General features: G+C 31.8%; 1 protein-coding gene across 1 annotated transcript in view; it reads left to right on the top strand.

Moving 5' to 3' along the window:
• Positions 1–26,286, top strand: part of Lrp1b (LDL receptor related protein 1B) — a 1,852,169-nt gene that overhangs the window by 1,181,550 nt on the left and 644,333 nt on the right. Inside the window, 4 exon segments of the mRNA XM_047543195.1 lie at positions 15,971–16,168; positions 17,635–17,839; positions 24,117–24,281; positions 24,529–24,773. Coding sequence (XP_047399151.1) covers positions 15,971–16,168; positions 17,635–17,839; positions 24,117–24,281; positions 24,529–24,773 — 813 coding nt within the window.

The raw sequence follows: 26,286 nt of genomic DNA, 5'->3' as shown, positions 1-26,286 counted from the left end.
TAACTTTTTAAAACTTTCTGGTTTTTCTTCCTTCCTTCCTCCCTCCCTCCTCCCTTCCTATCTTCCTTCCTTCCTTCTTTGCTTCCTACCTTTCTTTCTTTCACCAGGAATTGAACCCAAAGATGCTCAACCACTGAGCCAAATCCTCAGCCCTTTTTTCTTTTATTTTTTAATTTTGAAACAGGGTCTCACTAGGTTGGTTACAGCTTTGCTAAGTTACTGAGGCTAGTTTGGAACAGTGGAACACTCAATTCTCCTGCCTCAGCTCCCAGAGCTGCCAGGATTACAGGCATGAGCTACCACACCCAAAACTTTAAAAAACTTTCTGTTAAAAGATTACAGACTTCATTAAACTGCTAAGAACCCATTCATCATAAATCATTATTCATTTTTTTCTCTTCTACTTAGAATTTTCCTTTTCCTCTTCTCTAGAAATCCTGGATATTATTTTAGCTCTAGTAGCTCAAATCTTTCTTCGTTAATTAAGCCTTTTTCCAAATATTTTTCTTATCCATTTATATCTCCTGTTTAAACCTAGAATATATTGTTCATGAAAAGTGTAGTCACATATGTAGATGACTGTTACATTTTCCTATCTGTCTTTCTTCCTTATTCTTCATCTCTCCAATGAAATAATAAGAATTCTGAAGTCATAGATTTTCCTCTTGTGTTTCATATCATGACCAGATCAGTTCCAGGAAAAATATGCAGTTAAGAAATATTACATTTTTTGAAAGCAGTTAAGTTATTTTAATCTTTTACTTTGAATTTTATTTTGTTTTGCAATTATTTTTATGGTTGTTTTCTCCTATTAATTTTTAAGTCCTAGAACATATGCTTAGCAGACATTTATTTTACTTTTTTTTCTCTAAGATTCTTATACAGTATAATTGGCATAAGAAACTGAAAAAAATAGCAAAGTGTTGTGATGACAATAGTCATTTAATTCATTTTTGTTCAGAATGGGGAAATGAGAGATCAAACTTTGACCCAGAAATAATTATAATCATATTTCATATGAGCATTATCTCCATAACTGGTTTGGATATATATGATAAAATTATTAGCATATTTGCAGTTGTTTTGTATCATATTAAATGAATAACAAGTTTAATATTAGAATAATTCAACATTTGATTATAAGTGAGCAGCTGCAAAGATAACTGCCCTACTGGAATTGACCTCTTTTATTTCAAATCAGAATGAAATTCTAAACACACCATGTCATTACTCATTGCTTGCCGTATTTTACACCTCGCTTTGCTAATAATTTAGGAGAAAAGCAAACATAGGTTTTATCTTTTAAATTTAAATGAAACTTTTCTGCAATGAGGAGTTTCACCAGTTGATAATTAATCCCTTCCTGAAAGAGAATGAGCAAAATGCCTAAAATATTTACATGATTTACAAATTTATTTATTTAATAAAAATAATTTATTAAAAATTATTTTTTATTTGAACCAATTTTGTGTGTATAAAAATGAGTTTATTGTGTATTTCATTTGGCGCATCAGTTTTGGAAAAACAATAAATTCATAGTTCAGTAAAAAATGAATTGAGCATTAAATACTGGACTTTAAAAACAAAATTTCTTCATTCTTGTTCTTTCTTTTCTTCCATCTTTCTTCACTTGATTATTTCTTTTGTTAATTTATTTTTTTTCTGTTGAATGCAATACCTATGCTTACTCATCTTGGTATTATTAAAAAATTAATAAAAAACACTTGTAGGCTTTATGATGTACATCAGTTACACTCACGACTCCCCCATTCTTTTCTCCCTTGAATTTTCATATTTTCTTGTTTTTTTCCAATATTTATTAAATTCTTTATAATCTGGGTTTTTATGCAATGCTGACCTGAGTTTGTTTTCATTAAGTTCATTCCTAACATTTTGCTAGTTAAATATAATGATCTTCCATAAATATTACTTTTATGACCTTTATTTTTAATGTCTTATGTCTCATTTTTCTTGGATATCTCAATAGCATATTTTATCAGTTCTTACACATTTCCTCTCTAATTTTTAACTTATTGATTACTTCTCCCCTGAAATATTGTTTTTTTTTTAAAGTTTATGAACACTCAGAATATTAGTGCTTATTGCAATTTTTTCTCTTTTTGCTGGTTGTAAGGTGTCCTACTTGCCAGTTCGCATCATATTTAAAGAATATATCAAGTATATTATTATTGCAATCCTTTTTTATTTTCACCTGAATTAGGTTAGATTTTTATTAAATTTCTTTATTCTTATTTTCCTATTTTTTATTTTTAGATTTTAATTACATTTATGTTCCACTTTACTTTAGTTCTTTAGTAAAGAGATAATGGATATATGCACAAAATTTATAATCAACATTTGGTACACTGTGGCCATCACTGAAACCTTAATTCTTGCATATGTCTATGTATATTTATGTGGAGAGCTCCTGTCGTTCTGAGAACTTCCTTTCTCATGTAAAATCTGGTGATTGTGACACTTACATGTCCAACTATACCACCTTTCCTTTTATCCAGTGCTATGTCCCCAGGTAGCAACAACTCACCACAAAATTAATTAGTTAAATGTATACTCTTACAGTTGTCTGTAATTCTGTGTTTGGTTCCAGTTTTCTTTATTTTTTTCAGAACTCACATCCTGAACTTATCTTTTCCATTTTCATCCTTTGCTGCTCTCTCTGTCCGCTCCCTCGACCTTTTTATCTTTGTCTCTAAAGCCCACTTTTCTTCCTCATCACTGTCTTCAGAGGAACCCATTTCAATGTGGCTCTTGTATTTTCTTAGAAAACACATATTATAAATATATATATATATGCTTACATATGCACATTTTTAATTTATTTAAAAGATAGTGTCATGTATATTATAATCTGTCAACTTCCTTTTTCAATCAGTGCTATATTTTTATTGCCTCTGCTCTATGTGCAACTAACACATTACTTCTAATCACTAGATTGAATATCATGGTCTGTACCTATTATTTTTGCTTATCAATTGTACCATGCAAACACATTCAAGTTGCCCACCATTTGTACACCATTTGCTACACAAATAATGCTTCTACAGACATACATATACCTGTATTCCTATAGAGCTGCATGACATTTTCTTTAAGATCATTCATTCTAAATGAATCTCAGAATGGACTTAACATTTTCTAAGACAAAGTGGGACCAGTTGCTCTTCAGAATACTTGCACAATCTACATTTGTACCGTTATGTTTTCAAGCTTGTATATCTTTGACAGCTCTCAAAATTGTCCAGTTTTCTATTTTTTCTCTAATATATGAGTATTTTAATATAACATTATTTTAGCATACATTTTTCTTAATACTGCAAGTTTGAGCATCTTTCCATAGGCTTATTAGCCTTATATGCTCTTTAATTTACTTTGACCCTTTTTCTTTTCAGATTACTCCACTTTCTTATTAATTTGTAGGAATTAACTCTATGTCCCAAATTATGGATATTTCAAATTTCTTCTTCATCCAATCACTAATTCACTAATTTTATTCACCTTTCTTAAACAATTTCTCTTTGTGTTTCTGCTTCAGTTACTCAATTCTCTGCTTCATTTCTTTTTTTAAATTTTTTATTTTATTTGTTCTAATCAGTTATACATGTCAACAGAGTGCATTTATACATTTTGATAGACATTACATAAATAGAGTGTACTCCCTCATTTTTCTGATTATACATATTGCAGGATCACATCATCATGCAGTCATACATGTACCTGAGGTAATAATGTCTGTTTCACTCTACTATCATCCCTTCCCCCGTTCCCCTTTCCCTCCCTTCACTCCTCTTTGCTTACTTTTTCGAGAGATAATTTTTATCTTCCTCATATTTAACATCTTCTTGGCTAAACATTAATTTATTGATTGTTAAAATAATTTTATATCCATATATGTGATCATTCAAGTAAGACACTGTACTTGTCCTAGAAATATAAAAGGTTTTTATTCTTTGCTTCACCTTTTATTCCAATGATCAATATCTCTTTCTTCCTCCCTTTCTCTCTCCCTCTCTCTCCCTCTCTCTCTCTCTCTCTCTATGACACACACACATACACATGCGCACACACACACACCCTCAGATACAGACTCATAGCACTTGTTAATGAAATGAATAAGTGATTTTTAAAGGAACACTGACATATAAAGAAAAAATATCTCAAAATTTTCTAGAAAGTTATTAAAGGAAGGGAAAACAACAAAAATGCTCTAAAAAATTGATAGGGAACTGTTAGCACAATCCAAAGGACTCAATCTGAATAATACTTGAGAATCCATCTTGGTCTTTATTCCATATAGTCTATTCTCCATGCCTTTATGTCTATCATACTGCAGTAATATTTGACTATCATTCACTCCCAAAGTGGTTGTAGCTTGAGGAATGTGGAAAAGGTAGTAATAACATACATTGAGTCAGAGAAACGATATACCATTTACCACTTTATAAGATTTTGCTCTGTAAAGTAAATTTATCTGATTATGGGGCAGAGAAATTCCAATAAATTCTTAAATGTAAGAACAGAAAAGACGGTAAAAGCTCTAAAATGAGAGAGAAAAACATTTTAACTATAATATCATTTTTGTCTGATTTTCTATATCCGATGAAGAATCGGAACTATTCATATAGAATTGCTAGTTGTATAGTTATAATAACAATTTGCCCTGAAAAGTCCTATAACAAAGTCTTTTTTCTAAGACAAGTCATCTTCTGCTTTCATATTATGACTTACAAAAATTATTCTGTGAACCAGTAGTGGGACCCAAAGAAAATCAAAGAAAGATTTGTAGACCAAAGACTATAGGCTCTGAGTGTCTACTTGCTCTATACTACATTTATAAACATGAAATTCATCACTATAAAAATGTAAATTGTAACCTTTGTTTTATACATATGTCAACTCTTGTGTTACAGCAGAAAAATTACAGGCCACTTCTATTTTAAGAATGTGATATGTTGGTTTGAGCTGTTAACTTCAGTCATTTATGAGACAGGAGCTAGCATACTGAAAGCATTTTTAGAAGACAGTAAAAATGGATGACTCCTTCACAATTTCTGATATTCATTCCAAATTGAGTTTTCCCCCAAAGACATTATTATAGCTACATCAAAATTGAAATAAACCTGAAATTTATTTATTGTATTTTAGCTCCAAATATTTTATGCAGGGTTTCTTTTGATTAAAGTAAAAATCATACAAAAGTTGGGATTTTAAAATTCAGTATTCATGATATCCCACTACTTTATGAAATGACATATTGGATTATTCATTATAACTTTGTTCTCTCAAAGGGGAAATGATAATTTAATCAATAAATAGAAATCTGAAAAGTAGAGGTACTTTGGGATGTTATCTAGATTCAAAGTTGAATTCTGAAAGAATTTGAAAATTATTAATTTTTTATCTCCATTAAACTGTTTAATTTAGTCAAGTGCAACCAAGTAAATATTTATCAAAGAGATATTATCTCAGCCCAAAATTGACCACAATAAATCTAAGAACTTAAAAAATCATGGAGCAATTTTAATAAAATAGACATTTTTCAGAGAATGCAAAATGTGTTTTTTTAATTGATTTTTAATTCATCATGAAACCTTTCAAACATGTTTGAAAACAGTTGGGAGCAATATATTCAGTCAATATTTTTTAAATATTCAGCACTTGTCATTCATGATTTAAATCATTTTCTAATTGTAATAAAATATTAGGTAACTTTCAAGTGCTCTATGCATGTATTTTTATATTCCTAATACTCTTTTATTAAATTGGTATATCTGTTCTTTTATTATAATTTGTGTTCTTAGAGAACATGCAATATTGCTTGTGTGGTAGTACAGTCCTATAGTCCTGACTGCTGGGGAGTCTGAGGCAGGAGGACCACAAGTTCAAGGACAACCTGCTCAACTTGGCAAGGATCTGTCTCAAATCAAAGTAAAAAGGGAGAGCCAGATGCAGTGGCACATACCTGTAATCCCAGTGACTCAGGAGGCTGAAGTAGGAGGATCATGAATTCAAAACCAGCCTCAACAACTTAGCCAGGCCCTAAGCAACTCAGCAAGACCCTGTCTCTAAATGAAAACACAAAAAAGGGCTGGAGACATAACTTAGTGGGTAAGCGCACCTGGGTTCAATCCCTGGTTTAAAAAAAAAAAAAAGAAAAAAAAAAGCAAGAAAAGAAATCGGAATAAATAATCTCAATGTTCAAAAAAAAAAAAAAAAACAGTAAAAAGGGGATGTAGCTCAGTGATGGAGTGGTTTTATAGAACCTGTAAGGCCTTGGATTCAATCCCAATACCCTATTCCCCAGCAAAAGAAAAATAAGAAAAATTACTCAAGTCATACACAGTATACACATCTGAAACTTGTTTCTTTTTACTCATGCATATTTTGGGATTTCTTCCTGCATTTACTGTAGCATTCTACTCTGTAAACAGATTATAATTTGGTCAATTCTCTCATCTTTAAGGCCTTGGAGATTGTTTGCAGTGTTTTGCAATATCAAGTGATGTTATAGTGAACGTGTTTATGATGTTTACTTGTACACAAGCTGAACCACATATTCAAATGTCAGCATGTTCAGTTGCACATGTTCTGTTCTATTATAGTCAAATACATCCAAATGGCCATAGAAATACACACTGTCCTCAACAATTTATGAGAGCTCCTGATTCTCTCAATTGTTGCTAACACTAGGCAGCATAAAGGATCAAATTCCTTCTCTTCATCTTGTTAACTACATTAACAACATATGTTAGCTATACAAATTTTTGTGCCTCAGTTTCTTCCTGTGGAAAATGGCTTTGGGTTTTCTTGATAATCTCTTTTGTTCTATTTTATCAATTTCTGTTCTTTTTTAAGATTTCTTTCAGTTAGTTCTTTATTTTTTGAATTCTTTAGTTGAAATATTAGTTTTAAAAGAATTGATTTGCTATTTAATTCAAGTAGCACAAACAGAGAAGAAACAGCACCAAAATTTTAACATGCTGTGTTAATCTTCCTTTCTTTATTAGTACTGGGGATGGAACCCAGGGGCACTTAAACACTGAGCCACAACTCCCACTCTTTAGTTTTAGATAGGATCTCACTAAGTTGCTTACGACCTAAGATGCTGAGGCTGGCTTTGAATTTGCAATTCTCCTGCCTCAGCCTCCTGAGCTGCTGGGTTTACAGACATGTACCAACATGCCCAGCTAATCTTTCTTTTTGTACATGACAAAATATTCAGACATGAGCACAATTATACAGAAAGTCTGAATGAGGTAAAAACATGTAATGCAATGTGAACCTGTACTATTAACCGTAAACTAAAAGAGTATTTGTACAATTTTTATACAAATTTTGACATTCATCAACCATAATTCTTTCCTTTAATTAAAGAGGAATTGAGATATAATTCACATACCATAAAATTCATTTCAAAATGTACAATTCAATGCAACCGTTACCACAATCTAAAATTAGAATAATTTAATCAACTCCAAAACAAGCTTCATGCCTGTTAGCAATCACTCCCATCAATACCTACCTTGGACACTGGAAATCACTAATCTATTTGCTGCCTCTGTACATTTGCCAATTCTGGACATTTTATAGTGGAACCATACAATATATATGATATTTTCTTTTATGACTGATTTCTTTCACTTTGAATATTATTTTCATTATTTTTAGTGTATATCACTACTTCATTTCTTTTCATTGATGAATAATGTATCTGTTATATGGATATGCAACATTTTTTATCCATTCATCAGTTGATGGGCTTATGGATTGTTTCCACTTTGAGAGTTATTATGATAATGCTGCTATGAATATTCATATGCAAGGTTTTGTGTCAACATGCATTTTCAAGTCTCTTGGGTTATAACTAGAATTGGAATTGCTGGGTCATATAGAACTAAATATGGTAATATTTAACATTTTGAAAAACAGCCAAACTGCTTTGCAAAGTGCTTGCATTATTTCAAATTCCACCAGCATTGTTTGAGGGTTCTAGTTTCTCTGCATCCTTTCCATCAGTCATTACCATCTATCTTTCTGATTATAGTCATCGTTAGGTATGAAGTGGTATCTCATTGTACTTTTGATGTACATTTTCCTGATGACTAATGTTTCCATGCACATTTTTTTTTCAAGTGCTTATTGACCAGTTCTGTATTGTTCAGGGAGAAATGCCCATTCAGATCTTCTATATTGGGTAATTCATATTTTCATTGTTGAATCATAATTGTTCTTTATGAATTCTGGATACAACTCCCTAGTCAGATATATGTTTTGGAAATATTTTTTCCCATCTCTTGGTTGTCTTTTTACATTCTAAATTGTTCCTTTTGAACACAAAAGTTTTTAATTTTGATGACATTCAATTTACTTTTTCCTTTATTGCTTATGTTTATAACTAATGCGCCATTTCTAATTGAAGATCACTAAAATATATTCCTATGTATTCTTCTAGTAGTTGTATAGTTGTGGCTCTCACATTTTTATGAAACATTTTGTGTTAATTTTTGGATATGGTATGAGATCAGTTGCTCCACCATTTGTTTGCATGTGAACATCCAGTTATCCCAGCACCATTTTTGAAAAGAACCCCCACCCGTCACTGAATAATTCCTGAGAATTGGATTTTGGGGTGACTCCAAACTGCTGTGTCCCCTCTGATGATTTATGAGCCATTTAAGACTATGATTAAGCTGGGAAGAAAGTGATAGGATAAATACTGTTAAAACACCACACATTATGCTCTTTGTATTTATATATATTGTTTGTTTTAAATAAACTTCTCACGGAATTTTGCAAGGCTTTGATCTTTTCATGTTATTAGGAAAGAAAGAATTTTTGGACTCCTTACTAAACCATTCAGGAGCTGTTTGTCTAACTTGTTAAATTTTAATTTTTCATGCTTTCTGATATATACATTTGGTGCCATCTGTTTCTTTTTATTTTTGAATGGTATAGGTTTCTGAGGTTTTCAATGTGCCTGCTATTAAATGTCTCATATTTCCATGTGAGGTCATAGTGCTCAAGAAATTCCTTAGTAATTATTTTTGTTTTAAAATTATTTTTAGTTTTAAAGCATATAAGGAGATGACAGTTATTGTTATTGACTTTTAATCTAATTACACTGCACTCAGAGCATGTATTCATTATTAAATTAATTATTTGCTTTCTTTTGAGACTGTGAACTAGAACATGCCCATTTTGTAAAATGTTTTGTGCTTAAAGAGAGAGAATATGTCCCCTCTTTTTATGCATAGATTTCAATATATTTTCTTGTGAGTTGAGTCTTTTTATTCCAATCATCTTTATCATGATAATTTTTCTTTTATGTGCTCTATAAATTTGTGAGAGTATGGTGGCTAAAATTCCACAATATGATAATGAGCTTACAATTTCTCCATTTAATTCTATTAGACTTAGCCTTATGTATTTTTTGCTTATATTATCACCCACGACCATTTCAGGAATTTTATCTTATTGTTGAATTATTTTCTTATCATGTGATAGTAAACTTTTTTTCTATAAAGGCTATTTGCTATGAAGTCTATGCTAGCTAATGTTAATTTTGATTCATGAGGAAACCAAGGCTCTTCATTCATAAAATGTTAAAACAAATGCTTCGCGCGCGCACACACATACACACACACACACAATTTATTTTATAAATAATGATAGCGAGATACAGATAGTTTTATTTCCTTCCCTATATTTGCAGCAATCGGTGTCTTCTATTGTAGAATTTCTATTAATGTTTCTCTGTACATCCGTTTGAACAGAAGTCAGTAATTTTTAGTACAACACTTTCTCAAATAGACCAAGAAAGTAACAGCAATAACTGAACTCTTAAATATTACTATAATAAAATATGAGCTTTCCTGAAGGGAAAAAAACATGTTTTACAGTATTTATCTTGAATTACCTTGATCAGCATATATGTCATGTTCCAACAATTCTTGTTTTATTTATGAGTGTTTCTAAGAATGTGGAAAGGGTAATTCCTTCAATTAACTTGTTTGAGTTTTTGTACCTGAAGTTTAATTTGGGAGGTTAGAGGTATAACTCAATGGTAGAGCAATTTTAATTTCCTAGCATAAGTTCAATACCCAGCACTGGAAAAAAAAAAAAAAAAGGAAATAAAAAGAAAAAGAGCATTAATAGTAAACCATATGTTAATGCTAAAAAAATCAACTAATTTAAAATAAAGTGAAAATTAGTTTTCTTTCATCAGTTTTCATGACAGATATAACAATATTCCTTCATTAAACCTTCAAGAAATATTCCATGATTTAATTTCAGATAAGTCTAGAAAATCTTTTTATTTTTAAATTTACATGCTAACTTAGTTGCTATACATCTTGTATCTTGCTGTTTTTAACTTACAAAATATTGGACATCATTCCATATTAATACCAGTGCATCAATTACATTCATTTACATGGCCCTATATTATGTACCTGTACCAAACTTTATTTATCCAGCCATATGTTGATGAATGTTTACGCTGTTTTTAAGCTTTTGCTACTACAAATACTATTGCAAAGCATTTTCTTGCTCATCAACAATTTTTCACATCTACAATTATTACTTTGGAACCATTCCCTACCAATTGACTTACTTGATTAAGAAACATATATACTTAAGTTTTGATGGATATTGTCCATCAACTCATCATATGAATTAGAATAGTGTACACTTTTCATTATCAATGCATCAGTGTTTCTCTTCTCTACAGTCTAATCAGTACAGTATCTTACCAAACATTTCCATTGTTTTAAAATCCATTTCTCATTTTCTTAGAGAAATTGAACACTTCTTAAAATTTTATAGTTGTTTTGTTTCATTATTATTATTTTTATTTTTATAGACTTCTTGGTTTATAGTTGTTTAAGGGCTGGAAATGTAGCTCAGAGGTAGAGTTCTTGCTTAGCATGTGTGATCCTCTAGGTTTAACCTCCAGCACCAAATGAAAAAAAAAAGTTGCTTATATTTTATTTTTTATAAATTATCCTTTTAATAAACATTTTTCATTATTGGAATACTTTTCTTGTTAATGATCAGGAACACGTATATACTAAATAATTTATTACTTATTATATTTCAGATATTTTGCCTTGTCATTTGATTTTTAATATTTTATTATTTTTCTGCTATAATTTTTTAATGTACATTAAACATTATTTTATTCTTTAGGTTATGTCAAATTCAGGAAGTCCTTCCTCATTCTAGAGTTTTGAATATAATTCAGCAATTCTTACTTCTAAAAGTTTGTTTCATTCATTATATCAGTATTTGAAGTCATTTGAAATTTTTTTGTATTAATTCAGAAAATTTTTTGAGTTATTTATTCTCCAGGTTCTCTAAAACTACCTACTGCTAAGCCAATTAGCTGCAGGTCGCTGATATAATATATTTTACTACATTTTAGAGCTAATATCTATTACATATGTCTCTTAGAATTTTTCTAGTGATTTTCTTTATAATGACTGTGTGTTATTTTAAATAATGGCATTGGTAAGATTTTTAGTACTACAGTAAATTTATAAATTAATTCTGGCAGAAGAAAAATCTTTTGAGAGGTTCATTTTTTCTAATGATACCTACGTGCTTTTTCATTCACTGAATTTCTTATTCCTCTCATTAGTGTCTTAAGATTCCTCATGTACATTTTATATATTTCTTAATGACTTTTCCTATATTTCATTTCTTTTTTGCTGTTGTTGATCATGTACATTTATTCTTTCCCCATTTTGTATTCTCAATTGCCTTTGCCTTTAGGTAGACCAATGAATTTGAGTTCCTCCTTTCCATTTTGTAACTCTTTTTATTTTCCCTTGTCTCTATCAACTAGAACTTTGAGAACTATGTGAAAAGGTAGTGTTGGTGTCTCTGACCTTTCTTCTTGCTTCCACTGATTCCTTTTTGAACATAATGCTGAATTTTAGATTATGAATAGATTATACACATATATTTATGCATGCATAATACAAGTCAATACTTTTAAAGAAGCATTCACATATTTTAATTTTGAAGCTATCATTCAGAATGGATTTTAAACTTTATCATTTTAATTTGGATATTCAGAGGATAAATGATTTTCTTTTTGATATACTAGCCTGATCAATCATTAATAGACTTTATTGAAATATATTTGTAATTGCAAAATAGCCTCATTTGACCATAATAACACTTTTCCTTCCTTTGCTGTTTGTTTGATAATGTTTAAAATAGAAATTTTATCCAGCAATCATAAGTGATATCAATACATCAGTAATTGTTTTGTCCTTTCTCCTGTTCTTTCTCTTTCTCTTGTAGTTTTTTTTTTCCTAGGTTTTCTTTTCTATTGGTTTTAGTGATGAACTATTTATAATTAATTCATAGAAGGTAACATGCACCCTTTTTAGGTTATAGTTTTGACAAATGCACACACTCACAGAATCACCACCATGATTAAAATAGAGATGCTAAAATTTTCCATACTCCTTCATAATCAAGCTCTTCACCCTGCTGGTCTTGCTACTGGCATCTACTTTTCTATTTTTAGTTTTTATTGTTTTTCCTTTGCCAGCATATCAAAGAAAGGGAATAATATAGTATGTAGTTTTATTTCTCTCTTTTCTAATTTTTAAACTTGTTCTAATTAGTTATACATCACAGTAGCATGCATTATGTAGCTTTTCGAGTTTGTTTTCTTTCACTAATGTTGCATGCCTGTTTGTTTCTTTATTCAGACTCTCTTTTGGAGTCTTCATAGGCAGTGGACTCAGAGAAGATTCTGAGACCTGGTTGTTACTTCTATTCAATTTTTTAACCAGGGGATTGTGGGATTTATCACTAAGGGTGAGCCACCTTCTCTGAGAATTGTGCTCCACGGGCACTTTTTAATATTTATAACTACCACCGTCCTCTGTCAGAACCTTCCACAATCTCAGCATCCTTTTCACCCTTCCTCTAATATTGCAGCATTTTGGCAACAGATGTCTTTTAAGTTTATCTTAAAGATGGACCTTCCTCACCCCCTTTCTTTTTTTTTAGTTTATTTCTTCTTCTAATGTGATTTCCTAAGGTATGATATCATTAATGGGCCATTTTAAAACTATATGTCCTTTAACATGAATTAGGTGTAAGTTTCTCTAGCAAGAAGCTCCTGAACCTATAATTCACTCCTAAGGGCAAACTATAAACTAAAGTATGAAGAATTTCTTCAGAGTTGAAATTTCACTAGTTTCAATACATGTTTAGAAATATCTGATTTCTTCTTGATGTATCATTGCAACCTTTTCTGCTATGCAGTATTTCTTTTGTTTGTTCCTTTGAGAGATGTCTGTGATTAAATATTCATAATAATTTTTAAGCATTTATTAAGATTTTTTTAAGTGTTCACTCTTTTGTCAACAATTTTCAAGGTAACAATATATTGCATATTTTATAAAAGTTAAAAAAAAAACCCTGAGAATCAGAGTGTTTAATTTTTCAAATTTAAGTGCTAGTTGGGAGCAAACATAAGCCTTACAATTTTTTATTTCAAATGTATTACTTTTTGATTACATCATAGTTTACCTTTATATTTACTGTGATTATTTTCAGTTTATGAAATAAATTGTCATAGTTATTTAACTGCATTCTGATTATAGTTCAAGTTAGGTTGAAAAGAATTTATTATTAATTCCATTTTACAGGTAAGGACAATTAATTCCTGAAAAGATAAAGACTTTTACAAACAGCAGTTTATACCCATTGCAGAAAAATCAAACAAGGGCTCCTACTCTAAAATTAGGTATTCTTTCTTCATGAAACTGCTCATCTAATACAACTATTTTCTCTATTTTGAAAAGCCTGAAATCTGAATTTCAATTTTTTTAAGCATTTGTATCAGTGATAGTAGCAACTAAACATGGCTAGTCTTGATTTTATGTTGTCTGATTTATCATCAGTTGCTGGGTGTATTCAACCTTTAAAAAACTCACAGCGTGCTGGGCCTGGCTGGGCAGTGTGTGGAACCTTTATCTGGGATGCAAATGATTTTTACGTGTGTTCTCTTGGTTCTATTTTAGTTGGGTAGGACAAGTTGTTCTCATTTGTACACCCAATTTCCACAGTGTCACTCATCATAGCAGCATTGTGCAATGAAGGGCAAAGGCTATGCAGTACATATCCTCGGTGGTCACAATAGGACACGTATTTTTTGCCAATAGGTCTGCTAGTCTTCTGAACAGTTTTTCTGTTCTTGACTGAAATTGCTTATATCCTGTAGTCAGCTTGAGGTCAAGGAGGTGGCCCTGCTGAACATGGCAGGGCTTCCTAAAGCAGATTCAAGTCCAGCGGAAAATTGTGAAGTGATTCCACCACACCAAGGGCTAACAACTTAGGTTAACACTCGCCTGAATATAAGAACTGGTATTAATGTTTTCCCCTGGGCTAGATGTTTGGATAGAATAATGAACAAGACAGTCAAGATATGATCCCTGTTTTCTCAGTTTATAGTCTTGTAAGGAAGAGAGATGATAAACAAGTAAGTACTTATTTGAAAGTACACTTCAAAGAGAATAAAAAGGCTATGGTGATATATAAACTTACCATGATGAGCATTTATTAGAAAACTAATCAGGAAAGACTACCATGAGGGAATGAGATTAATGAGAACATAAACCTGGTCATAGTTCACAGAAAACCACTTGAAATTAAGTGAATAAATGATTAAGTACCTTGGCTTACATATTCAAAGCCTAGGAAACATATAGGGGCTTTATACAGAGGAACTAGCCTTAAAGACAATAGGAACTACATATTTGGATTTCCATAGGAAATGGTCTCTCTCCAGGTCTTTTCTGGTTCATTCTTTGTGGTTCTTTTTTCTTCTACAATTTTTAATTGCAAGGATATGAACGCTGGCAGCACAAAGTACAGAGTTCTGTAGGAAAAGAGACTCTGGGTCTGTAGGAAAAGTTCACTGGAAGTTTCTACACCTTGGACCTATCACATTTCTATGGGGAGTGATGATTACAGCAGCCCATATTCTAAGAAATGGTTTAGACTTGGGAAGAATATTGATGTTCTTAAAGGGTAATTCAAAAAAATGTGGCACTGACATGGAAACAGGAAATATTTGAGTACAGGTGTCCCCTTTCTCAAAATGTGTGCTCATCTAACAAAATTCATGCCCAGTTCATTATTAGTAGGTCTCACAGTGATTAGTGTAAGATTTGACACGTTTTTGAAATAATAATATAATTTTAGTAACTTCTAGGTGTTGATACATTTTTTTTTCTGTTAGGTAATTTAAAAAATAACCCTGTATTTGTTTACAAAGGTTGTTCCCTTTCTCCTAACTCAGGCCTGATCTTGGTTGAAAATCTAGTAGGGAAGTATATGGTAAGCTTCTGTCTTCATGTGGAAAGCACTTTGGACTGTGTAGAAACTTCAGGACAGTGTAGAAACCTTCTATCTTCCTTCCTGTAGGAAGCACTCTTAATTAAAATGTAAGCCCAATAACTCTCTTCATAAAAGTCTGGTTTTTTTTGGACTTTTTACCTTAGTAGATCTGTAGATATGTGATTGGCTAAGAGTGACAGAGATAGTTTGAGTCAATTCTTCACAATCTGTATCGTGATGTATCTGAGCTTTGGTGAAAATCTAAGAAAACAATATCTTCCATTTTGTCTTTCTGTTAGAACTAATCTTGTATTCTTTCATTAGAGTCAGTGTATACAAATTCAACAAATAAAAACACATTAATAAATATGCATCTATTTTATTCATTCACTTTAATGAATATACATAAACCTAAGGTTTTCTACTTTCTTTTTAATGTTAGACTGAAAGAAATTGCCTCTTAAGAGAGAACTATAAAATCAATTATACTTTAAAACGAATGGATTTTTAGCTCAGAAATTTTATTTCACTTACTTGAAGTATATAAATATTTTCTTAAGCCTATTAAAAATAAATTTAATTTCAGATCCTTTTGAAGCATTCATCATCTTTTCTATTCGCCATGAAATTCGAAGAATTGATCTTCATAAAAGAGACTATAGTCTACTGGTTCCTGGATTGAGAAACACCATAGCACTTGATTTTCACTTCAATCAAAGTTTACTTTATTGGACAGATGTTGTAGAAGACAGGATATACCGGGGCAAGCTTTCAGAGAGTGGAGGTAGGCATAATAAGTTTAATGTTCAAGTTACTTTTAAGTGAAAAATTTTAAAAACTATGTTGTTGTCAGAAAGAATTTCGGTTCACCTTTGACTTTGCATTTTTATAGCTCTATTATATGTAAAATCACAGAGGTCAAGCACATGTGTGAAGAAATTTTGGAGTACAGGACTGGACTCTGCTGCTCACCCCATTTTCAGTGTGGACACCCCATATACTTATGGTGAACACATTTATTTACCATTTGAATAGGGGTGACTTCTACAAACTAGCTGTCAATTTTTTTGTAAAACAATTTGTTTCTTATTTTATCACTCTCTTTCAACATTATTCAAAGAATAATGAAAAAGTTATTACAAAGACCACTAACATGTACTAACTATTTTTGCTATAGTTTGGTTTAGCTCTTTTGTCTTAATTAGATCTTTCTTAAGTAGCAAGGCTTTGAGATAAATATATACAATATTTCTCTGGAAATGTGTGTAGCATTCCAGGAGCAAAGTATTTCCATCAAATTGTTAATTCTTCTCTAAATCATCTTTGCAATTTTGAGAAATAGCAATATGTAAACAATATAATTATGATGTGTGAATTTTTGCTCTGTCATATTACTACATATTTCTTTAAAATGTTGAATTTAAATCCATGGGATTAGTTGGTTAACAAGTAAACAAATCACACTGTTAAAATGTCTAACGAAAAGTCTTAGCAGTGTCATAAACTCTGATGTTATTCAATTAGAAAAGTATTTATAAAATGAGATCTTAAAAATTTCTGTAAGATAAGTAAGTACTGGATAATACAAATATTGGTGGACATTGCCAATTTGGTTGCTTTTATTTCACTTCACAGCGATGTTTTTTCTCTTATTTGCCTCCTTGCTATATCCTTTAAAAGTCTTGTGCCCTGGGGAGGAGGGTGTGATTTGAGCTTATCTTTGTTAAGTTAAATACAGTAATAGTTCTGCTATCTGTCATGTTTCCAAAAAGAAAAAAGTAAGAATGTTTATTTGCTTTGATGTATGTTGCCCCAGGTAGACGTTTTCTCCTTATTTTACTCTACCCTTGAAGATCAACATTAGCATTAAATTGCACTAATTCTAAAGAGCATATTTTATTGTTTCCATAATCGTTTGTTCTTCCTACAGAGGTAGAAACAAAAAATAACTGTTTTTATAACCTCACCTTGTTATTGTTATTAGTCTCTCCCTTGTTTAAAAATTCCATCGCACTAGTACTGACAGGATTTACAAGGATTTACAAGATTAAATATATCTAGTGAGGAAGATCAGTAATTCTAAGTTTGGGTATCTTTAGTTTCCTCTGTGCCAGGTAACACTTTTGCAATCTCTCTCAAAGTGAAATAATGTTTAAGTAGTTTGTACTGCTGAGTGCAGAGAGGCATTTTCTTTAGGGTTTTACACATTTCTAAAATGCACCGTACATGTTGGTTTCTTTTTCCTTGTAGGTGTCAGTGCAATAGAGGTGGTTGTGGAGCATGGCCTGGCTACCCCAGAAGGCCTGACTGTGGACTGGATAGCAGGCAACATATACTGGATAGACAGTAATCTGGACCAAATTGAAGTGGCCAAACTGGATGGTTCCCTCAGAACTACACTAATAGCAGGAGCCATGGAACACCCTAGGGCCATTGCTTTGGACCCAAGATATGGGTAAAGGAGTTTCACTTTTAAGAATTCACTTTGGCATCAAAACTATAATATTTCATTGCTGGCTGCCTGTAATCCCTGTGATCTGGGAGGCTGTGTCAGGAGGATCACAAATCAAGCAGAAATTTAGGGAGACCCTTCTCAGTATAAACAAAAAAAAGGACTGGGGATGTAGCTTAGTAGTAAAACATCCCTGGGTTAAATCCCTAGTACCAATATATATATATATTATATATTAGTAATTTTTAAATGTTAGTAATTTTTAATATTATTAATTTTTAAATGATCTTATAATAATATATAATTTGGTCAGCATATATATTCATATGTATATGTGTGTGTGTATATATATATATATACACATGTATACATGTAATATATACAAACATATATACTTTCATTTTAATTTTGAATTCACTTTTTCATAAAATATGAGTTAAAATACTTATTTTATGCATATATATGTATATGTGTATGACTTTGTGTTTATGTGTATAGTTGTATATACAGTATAGAAACAAATTTAAATTTATTATCACATGTATGGGTGCAAGATTATTTACATAGTTACTTTTAGAAGCTGAAAAGGTTTTTCTTCAAAATATGGGCATTAGGCCCTATTAGAAGCTATTGCAACTCTTTTTCAAAGCAGTACTTTAATGAATTCCTCTTTGCCCCTGCCAAAGAGATGCTGTAATTGTTTCTAATGGTTGCAAACCACAGGGCCAGTCTTTGTTCTAAATTGTCACAGATGTTAACCCCTCACCCTTTATTTATTTTGTATGTTCTTGGAGTCCGTTTAAAAGAAAATTAAACTTAGCTTTAAAGAGTCCAGCACTGTAATGCTGACTCTTAGGTGTTTTGAAAGACAAAATACATGATTCTGGAAAACAAAGGTTAAATGTTGAGTGATGCAGGATATTTGCCCACGGTTCCCTTGATTGTTCTTTTTTGAAGAAGCAGATTTGGAGTTAGAAGATGTGAGTTCCTGTTCTTACTCAGTCACTTATTTTTTGGGAAAATCAAGTGTATTGTCTTCTCTTCAATTTTAATTTTCTCTTGAATTAAGAATAGTATTACTGTCTTCATTAGTCTGGTTTTGAAGACAGTATGGCAAATAAATTACAACTAATATGAAAGAAAGTTCTAATTTCTGTTATTTGCTTACTTGATAATTAGTTTTCAAATTCTAAGCCATTGTCAAGTCCAAAGAGTTGCTAAATTTTGGCTCTGTACTTTTGAGTAATATGAAGTCCAGGGAGCATTGGTAAGAGAGCAAAGTGAGCCAAAAGATTGTTCAGTGAGATACAGAAGAGAGGAAAGTTTCTCTGTGTTTAAGTGAGCATTCTGACCATGCTCTGCATTTTGTTCTGATCTCTGCCCAAGATTCAGGAACCAATAGATTGGGAAGTTCATGTTCCTTTTCCTCAATTCAAACATAAACTAAAGGGGCGAAGCAGTTTGTCTAGAGAGAATATTCCAAATTGGTAACCCTCACTGAGGTGTTTGCTTTAATTTACTTTCCACAGTGTTTGAAATTTCTTTGATCGTTTGCCAACATTTAAAATGTTGAGAGAATTAACAAAAATCCCTACTTTTCTGGATTCTTTGGAAACTAGGGAGATCTGGCAGCAATGAACTGAGAAATGGGTATTTCTTTTAGCCTAGAGGTATTTTCTTTAGCTTACCCAATCTACCTTCACCCTTTTCACTCACTACCTGCTATAACAACAATTCTCCTGAAAAGACCTATTAAGTTTAATGAGAAACGCCATTATTTTTCAACTGTTTATTCCCAAGATAAAAGTACACTGTTGATCCTGATCCTGTACTACACGCAAAGGATTATCTCATGTTTAACAGGGTTTATCCTCAGGGTAACCACTACTGACATGCACTCTCGGCTTTTCTTTTTGTCTTTCATATTTCTTTTTTGGTGGCACTGATGATTGAACACAGGGCCTCACACATGCTAAGCAAGTGCTCCACCACTGAGCTACATTCCCAGCCCTTTTTATTTATATATTTATTTTTGTAGGAGGCACAAGGTCTCACTAAGCTACTGAGTCTGAATTTAAACTTCTCGTGATCCTCCTGTCTCAGCCTCCCTACTATTGGGGCTTGTAGGTGGTATGTGCCACCACATTCCACATTCAGAATATTATGTACATGAGAAATGTTCTATACAATGATAAAGAGACATTTGGAGAAAGATGTAGTTCCAGCACATACAACCAAATAAAATGTAAAATGTTACTACTTCACAAATTACAAATGGTACAGACAGGAAAAAAAAAACAGAATCAAAACAAGTTTACAAAAGTTTTGTGAATGGTATGACCAAAAAACAAACAAACAAAAAAACAAAAACCAGAAGATTGGGGTGACACTTCATTTCTTACAGCGTTGTATTAACAATGCTTAGAATAAACTTGTTTGACTCATTTTATTTGAGAATATCCAACCTGATAGGAAAAAATAACGTGGAAACACAAAGGACATACCAACTGCCATTTAAATAAGAATACCAAATACTATTTCCATGATATAAAGGGATCTCCAGAAGTTAGCTATCATCTGAGAGCCCAAAAGGCTGGTACAGAAAGCTAGCCAGTGAATAGGGAAAATCTGACGATGTTCCTGGGAGAAATGGTGCCTTCTATCACCAGCTACTACTATGAAATTGTGAGATTATTTAAGATAATTACAGAGGCAATAAAGTAATTTAAAAAAATAGGGTGAGGAAATAACACTTAAAAATTGTTTCAGAAATACATGTCTAAAGTTCAGATGACAGTCTTAAATCATTCCAGTCTTAGAATTATTCGAAAGGTTTACAGATTTGGCTGTCATTATTAGATAGAACTTTTTAATTATTAAAATTATTTTATTCAATATTGATATGATTAAGATACAAGGTTTGTGTGAACACCTTAAAGTATTGTTGTAGCAATTACATTTACAAAATTAGTGCACATATTACAATAGTTTGAGGTTTATTGGCTATTTCAGTAAAACATTTTGAGATTATTTAAAACATTGAACCTTTCATAAGGTAGACTGAGAACATAGGAACAGTAAGTACACAAACCCACACACAAACATGCACAGACACACACTGACAGCAAAGTTCAACTAAGCACAAGAAAAACAATGAAAAATCATTTTATTTAAATTCAGTTACTTATTGCCTTTGTGCTATGCAAAATAGAAACGTATGATTTTCCCTTTTTTCTCAAATTATTCATGAAATATATAAGGAAACTGTGAATCAGCATTGATAGGAACTCCAAAAGGCATTTAAACTTATTTTGAAAGTTTATATTTTAGGAGAAATCTAGTGGATAATTTTTGAGATGTATAATTTGTGTAAATACTATCATTTTTCCTACTAAATTATAAGCTTTTTTCATGGCAAGAGAAATTGTTTCCAAGTCTATGAAATCCACCATAACTCTTGGCCTATATAATGGTGCTCAATGAATGCTTCTTAAATAAATGAATGTATGCATATGTATGAACTTTGTTTATGTGTAACTTACAGGAACTCAAGAATACACTTTAAAGAACAAAGTACACAGTAAAAGACAGCTAATGGGGAATTCTATAAACTTTGTTTACAATGACAAAGGACAAGAAGGACAAGAAGGTTTGCAGCTAGCCACTTTACTCGCTTAGCATGGCAGAGAAAAAAAAAGAGACCATAACATGAGCCCCATGAAACACATTTACTTCATATGAACTTCCTATAGCAATTAAGAGCTCTGTGATATTTTTTACAGATGGTAAATAGAAGTATTTCCAATTAACTACTTTGCTTCCTTTGTATCAAATCCACTCACCTTCCTTCTATGTGATAAAGCTTATCTGCCTTCATGCCACACTCCTTCAGTGTTTTGGGTTCTAAGTATCTCTAGTAACAAGGTGTTCTAAGATGGTAAATTGGGATTCTTAGGGAGGAGCCAGTTTTCCTTCATTCCCTTCTAAGGTATTGCATTTATTGCTAAGGTGACCTGAAAGAGTACAGGAATCCTTTTTAAACATGGAGCTATTATGAAGGAGTGGTAAGCACCAGCAAGGTACTCAGGTCAGTTCTTGAATTTTCCTTGCCTTTATTCTCAGGTACCGCCTGGCATCTTCTTGCTCTACTACAAGTCTTTAGTTTTCATTTATGTTAGTAACTGGATTCTGCTATTACAGTTGCTCTGGTTAAAGCAGAATTAAGTGATTGAAGATCCATGAGACAGCTAAATAAAATTTTAATTTTATCTGGGAATATTCTATAGAAAACTAATTTCTACTCATTTTTGGTTTTAGATAATCTAAAGATTTAGATAAATAATTTCTTTGCTTTTGCAAAGATAATTTCTTTTCACCTTCTGCAGCTTGACCTGATAATATGATAATGTTCTTTTCATGCCTATAATGGTACAAGTTGTTCATGGTCTATTGATTCAGTTTAATCCAAATACGGACTAGCCCATGAATGTAGAAACTGCAGAATCCTGAGACTCCAGTTTCTTTTTTAAAAGCAATTGTGGCTGAACCTTTCAATATTTCCTGTACAAAGAGATATTCAGTCTTTGTATATTTAATGAAAGAATGCAATTATTAAAATGCTAATATATTTTAACTATATAAAGAAAGAAATTGCAAAAAATGATTTTGTTAAAATACTTCATTGTACAAGTGCCTAGAATTTTATGGAACAATGATCCTTGAAATCAACCCTTAAGATTGGTCGTATGAACTGACTCATAACAAAATTAAGAATAGTTTTAACCTAACTAATTCCAGAACACGTTATTTTATAAAAAGTGTTGGAAGTTTCCCACCAAAATATTTCAAGGACTAGTGATCAGTATAGAAAAAGTCTACTAACTTTGGAATGATTAGTGAAAAAAATGAAAGGCTCGCTTACATTAGAATGCTACAAAGTGTCCCAAGCCGTATTTTCCCCCAGTGGAAAAAACATCTTTTAGAGTCCATCATGACTATTTCCGAAAAACCTAAGTATAGAAAATACAGAACTGCAGGGCTACTGATACATGAATTAGACTTGCTGTAGCTGTCTGAGGTTTAACTGAATAGAAAGAGGAAGAGAATAATTTCCCTTCTGTTATACAGGGAAAAGATGCTTCAGGAGTCTCATTGTAAAGTGTAAGGGGTGGCCTTATCCAAATCTGGTGTGGCACTTCCACAACTACTCTGAGGCTACCTATGCCTCTCAAATTCACTAAACTTGTTTTCAGGGATTATTTTTCCTTTTTAAAACTTGCAGGCCTTTCCACTTAATTTTATTTATCAAGCTATCACCATAAATTTGATTGATGCTATGTTGGTGTTTTTTCTATTTTTAAATCATATTTTCTAAAGCTATTTTAAATAAAAGCTGACAAATAACAATCTGATGACAATGAAAGATATGTGCATCCAAATTACTTTTGTAGTGAGACATAGTCCATTTCACATTCATTGATTTCAAGAAAGACATTTAACTACTGAACTGAAAATCCTATCAACCTTATACCATTAACTTTTGTTCAACTTTGTATTTAAATGGCACCACATTATATTATTTTGGGGTTATTTTTACATATAAATTAATTTATACTAATGTAATCTTATAAGTGGACTAGTCTTTTCAGAAAAAATAAACCAATAATACCCTCTTATAAATGTCCTTGTATACATTTTTAAAAAAATTTTATCTACTTTATTTCAAGTCATTTATGCTTAAACTTTGATTATAGAAATGATCAAATATATAAATGAGAAAGATAGTAAGCTCTCTTGTATCCATTACCCAATTTCAACATTATTAATTAAAGCCTTGTCTTTGTGGATGTTACTGTTCATTTTTATCCTTTCCAAACATTTTAATTTATTCAAATAGTTCATGGCCAAAACTGTCCATGAATCTGTAATTCTTTTTAAAGTTCTCAACCCACAGTGTTTCAAAATATCACCTCCTCAGAGAAAAAAAAAAAGAGACCATAACACAAGCCCCATGAAAGTGCTTCTCCTTGATTGCCACCTGTAAGTAGGCACTCGAATGCCATTCTCTCATAGCTGTTTTTTCCTTCAAAATACTTCCCAAGTTGTAATTCATGGATTTATTTAGTCTGTCTCTTGCTCTGGATACTAAACTACTAGGTGAGATATTATACCATTTCTCCTGTGATTTTTCACTTACCAAGTGCTGAGTATATAGTAGGCTTTCAGTTAATGTTTGGGAAATGACTGACTGAAACAATAGCATTAATTTCTTTTTATTCAGAATTCTTTTCTGGACAGACTGGGATGCCAATTTTCCTCGCATCGAATCTGCCTCTATGAGTGGTGCTGGGAGAAAAACAATCTACAAAGACATGAAAACTGGGGCTTGGCCTAATGGACTAACTGTGGACCACTTTGAGAAAAGGATAGTTTGGACAGATGCCAGGTTTAAAAATGATCTCTTTTCCGTATTTTCTTTTATTCTCCTCATAATATTAACAACTTTGATAAGTGTTCTAATATACAGTATTATCATGTAGACACATTGAAATTAGTGATTTTTTTTTTATTATTTAGACAAATCAGATACGGGCCCATAAAATTTTTACAAAACATTTGCTGTTATTTATTTAATTACACTATTATATCATTGGACTGTTTGATCAATTACTGATATATTTACATTTCTCTAGGTCAGATGCTATTTACTCAGCCCTCTATGATGGAACAAACATGATAGAAATCATCCGAGGCCATGAATACCTTTCTCATCCCTTTGCTGTGTCTCTATATGGGAGTGAGGTCTATTGGACAGATTGGAGAACCAACACATTGTCCAAAGCCAATAAGTGGACAGGACAGAATGTCAGTGTGATTCAGAAAACCAGTGCACAGCCTTTTGACCTTCAGATATATCATCCTAGCCGTCAGCCACAGGGTAAGTGATTGTCACATGTTAACTGCCCAGAAAGTGTTTTCATATTTATTACATAATATGTGAATATGTGAACTGTAAAATAACTTTTGGATTATGTGTGTATGTATGTGTGTGTGTCTATACTATGATGGTAGTGATTTCAGTCTTTATTTACAAGAGATCAAAATTCTTCCCTTTCCCCTACTACTTTTCTTCACATAGAAATAAATAAGAAAGTCCTAGAAAATTAAGGATTTTACACTAAAGTCTCTATTACAAATAGTCACCACCATTGCATCAACAAGGCATTGTGGGATATTGTATAAGGTCTTTGAGTTTGGAATCTGTTGCCTAAATATAAGGACAGGTCAATTATAAGAGAACACCGAGGACATATCTATGTTTCCTTCTGCCCTCCACCCCCTACAACTACTGGGAGTAGAGAATGATTTATGAGAAAGAATGTATTTCCTGTTTCCTTGAGTTCCTCCATTTCAAGAGAAGTGAGTTGACATGACCTCTCCCTATGACATGTTTCCTCTCCCCATGTATCCCACCTAGTAGTTCAATAGAAATCTCCTTGTTGGTTTTGTGATTTTGTCTCATCTACTCAATTCTTGTCAATGTTCTTTTCACACATCACAATTTTATTTTTTTCTTTCTGGAATACCATTGCCATTTGGAATAACACAGTGGAGATTTGCAAAAATTTGCAATCAGTATAAATTGTTATCTTCTACAGTTCATTCTGTCAAGAAGTAATAAGCTTCATATCAACCATATTTTTTCTCCAGTCTCTCATATATACTTAAATGCACACACATATATTTATTAACATGTACATTACTAATGCTTAAAAATATGGTTCTCCCCACCGTGTAGTGCTTCCTTCCTTCCTTCCTATCTTCTTTCCCTCCCTCCCTCCCTCCTTCTCTCTTTCTCTCTTTCTTTCTTCTTTCTCTTTCTTTCTTTCTTTCTGCTAGAATATAAATTCAGGGCTTCTCACTTTGTAGGCAAGAATTCTTCCATTGAGACAGTTTCTTGGCCCCTTTTTTCATATATTTGTATACTATTCCTGGGACGTTTATTTTATTTGACATGTATGCTATTTTTAAATGCTAAAATTCACTGGAATGATGGAAAATTTCTTGTCAAAAATGGTTGTTCTTTCAAAGTGCATAACAAGGGAAACAAAAAACAAATAAAGATACCAGAAAGACAAGTTACCCCTTTAGAATGACTGAAAATTTATTGGTGATTTAAGATGCACTTCACCTATAAAATGATAGTACTTTCTTATTTTCACCCCTTTAAAGACTTGTGCAAAAATAAATAGATATAGTAATTGTCTCTTTATAAAATTATCCCTACATAGTATAAATATCAATTTTTATATTTCATAAAAATTGAATACATTATAAAATTAATCCATAAAATATGACATAATATGATGAAAGTAGCTGCTGGATCATACCTAGTATCACTGGAATCTGATGAAAATAAAGCAATAAGAATATCTTTTACTTGCACCTAT

This window comes from Sciurus carolinensis, chromosome 3 (assembly GCF_902686445.1).
Source record: "Sciurus carolinensis chromosome 3, mSciCar1.2, whole genome shotgun sequence".
Classification (NCBI taxonomy): domain Eukaryota; kingdom Metazoa; phylum Chordata; class Mammalia; order Rodentia; family Sciuridae; genus Sciurus; species Sciurus carolinensis.
The sequence above is the reverse complement of the archived record's forward strand: the minus strand, read 5'-3'. Positions and strand labels throughout refer to the sequence as shown.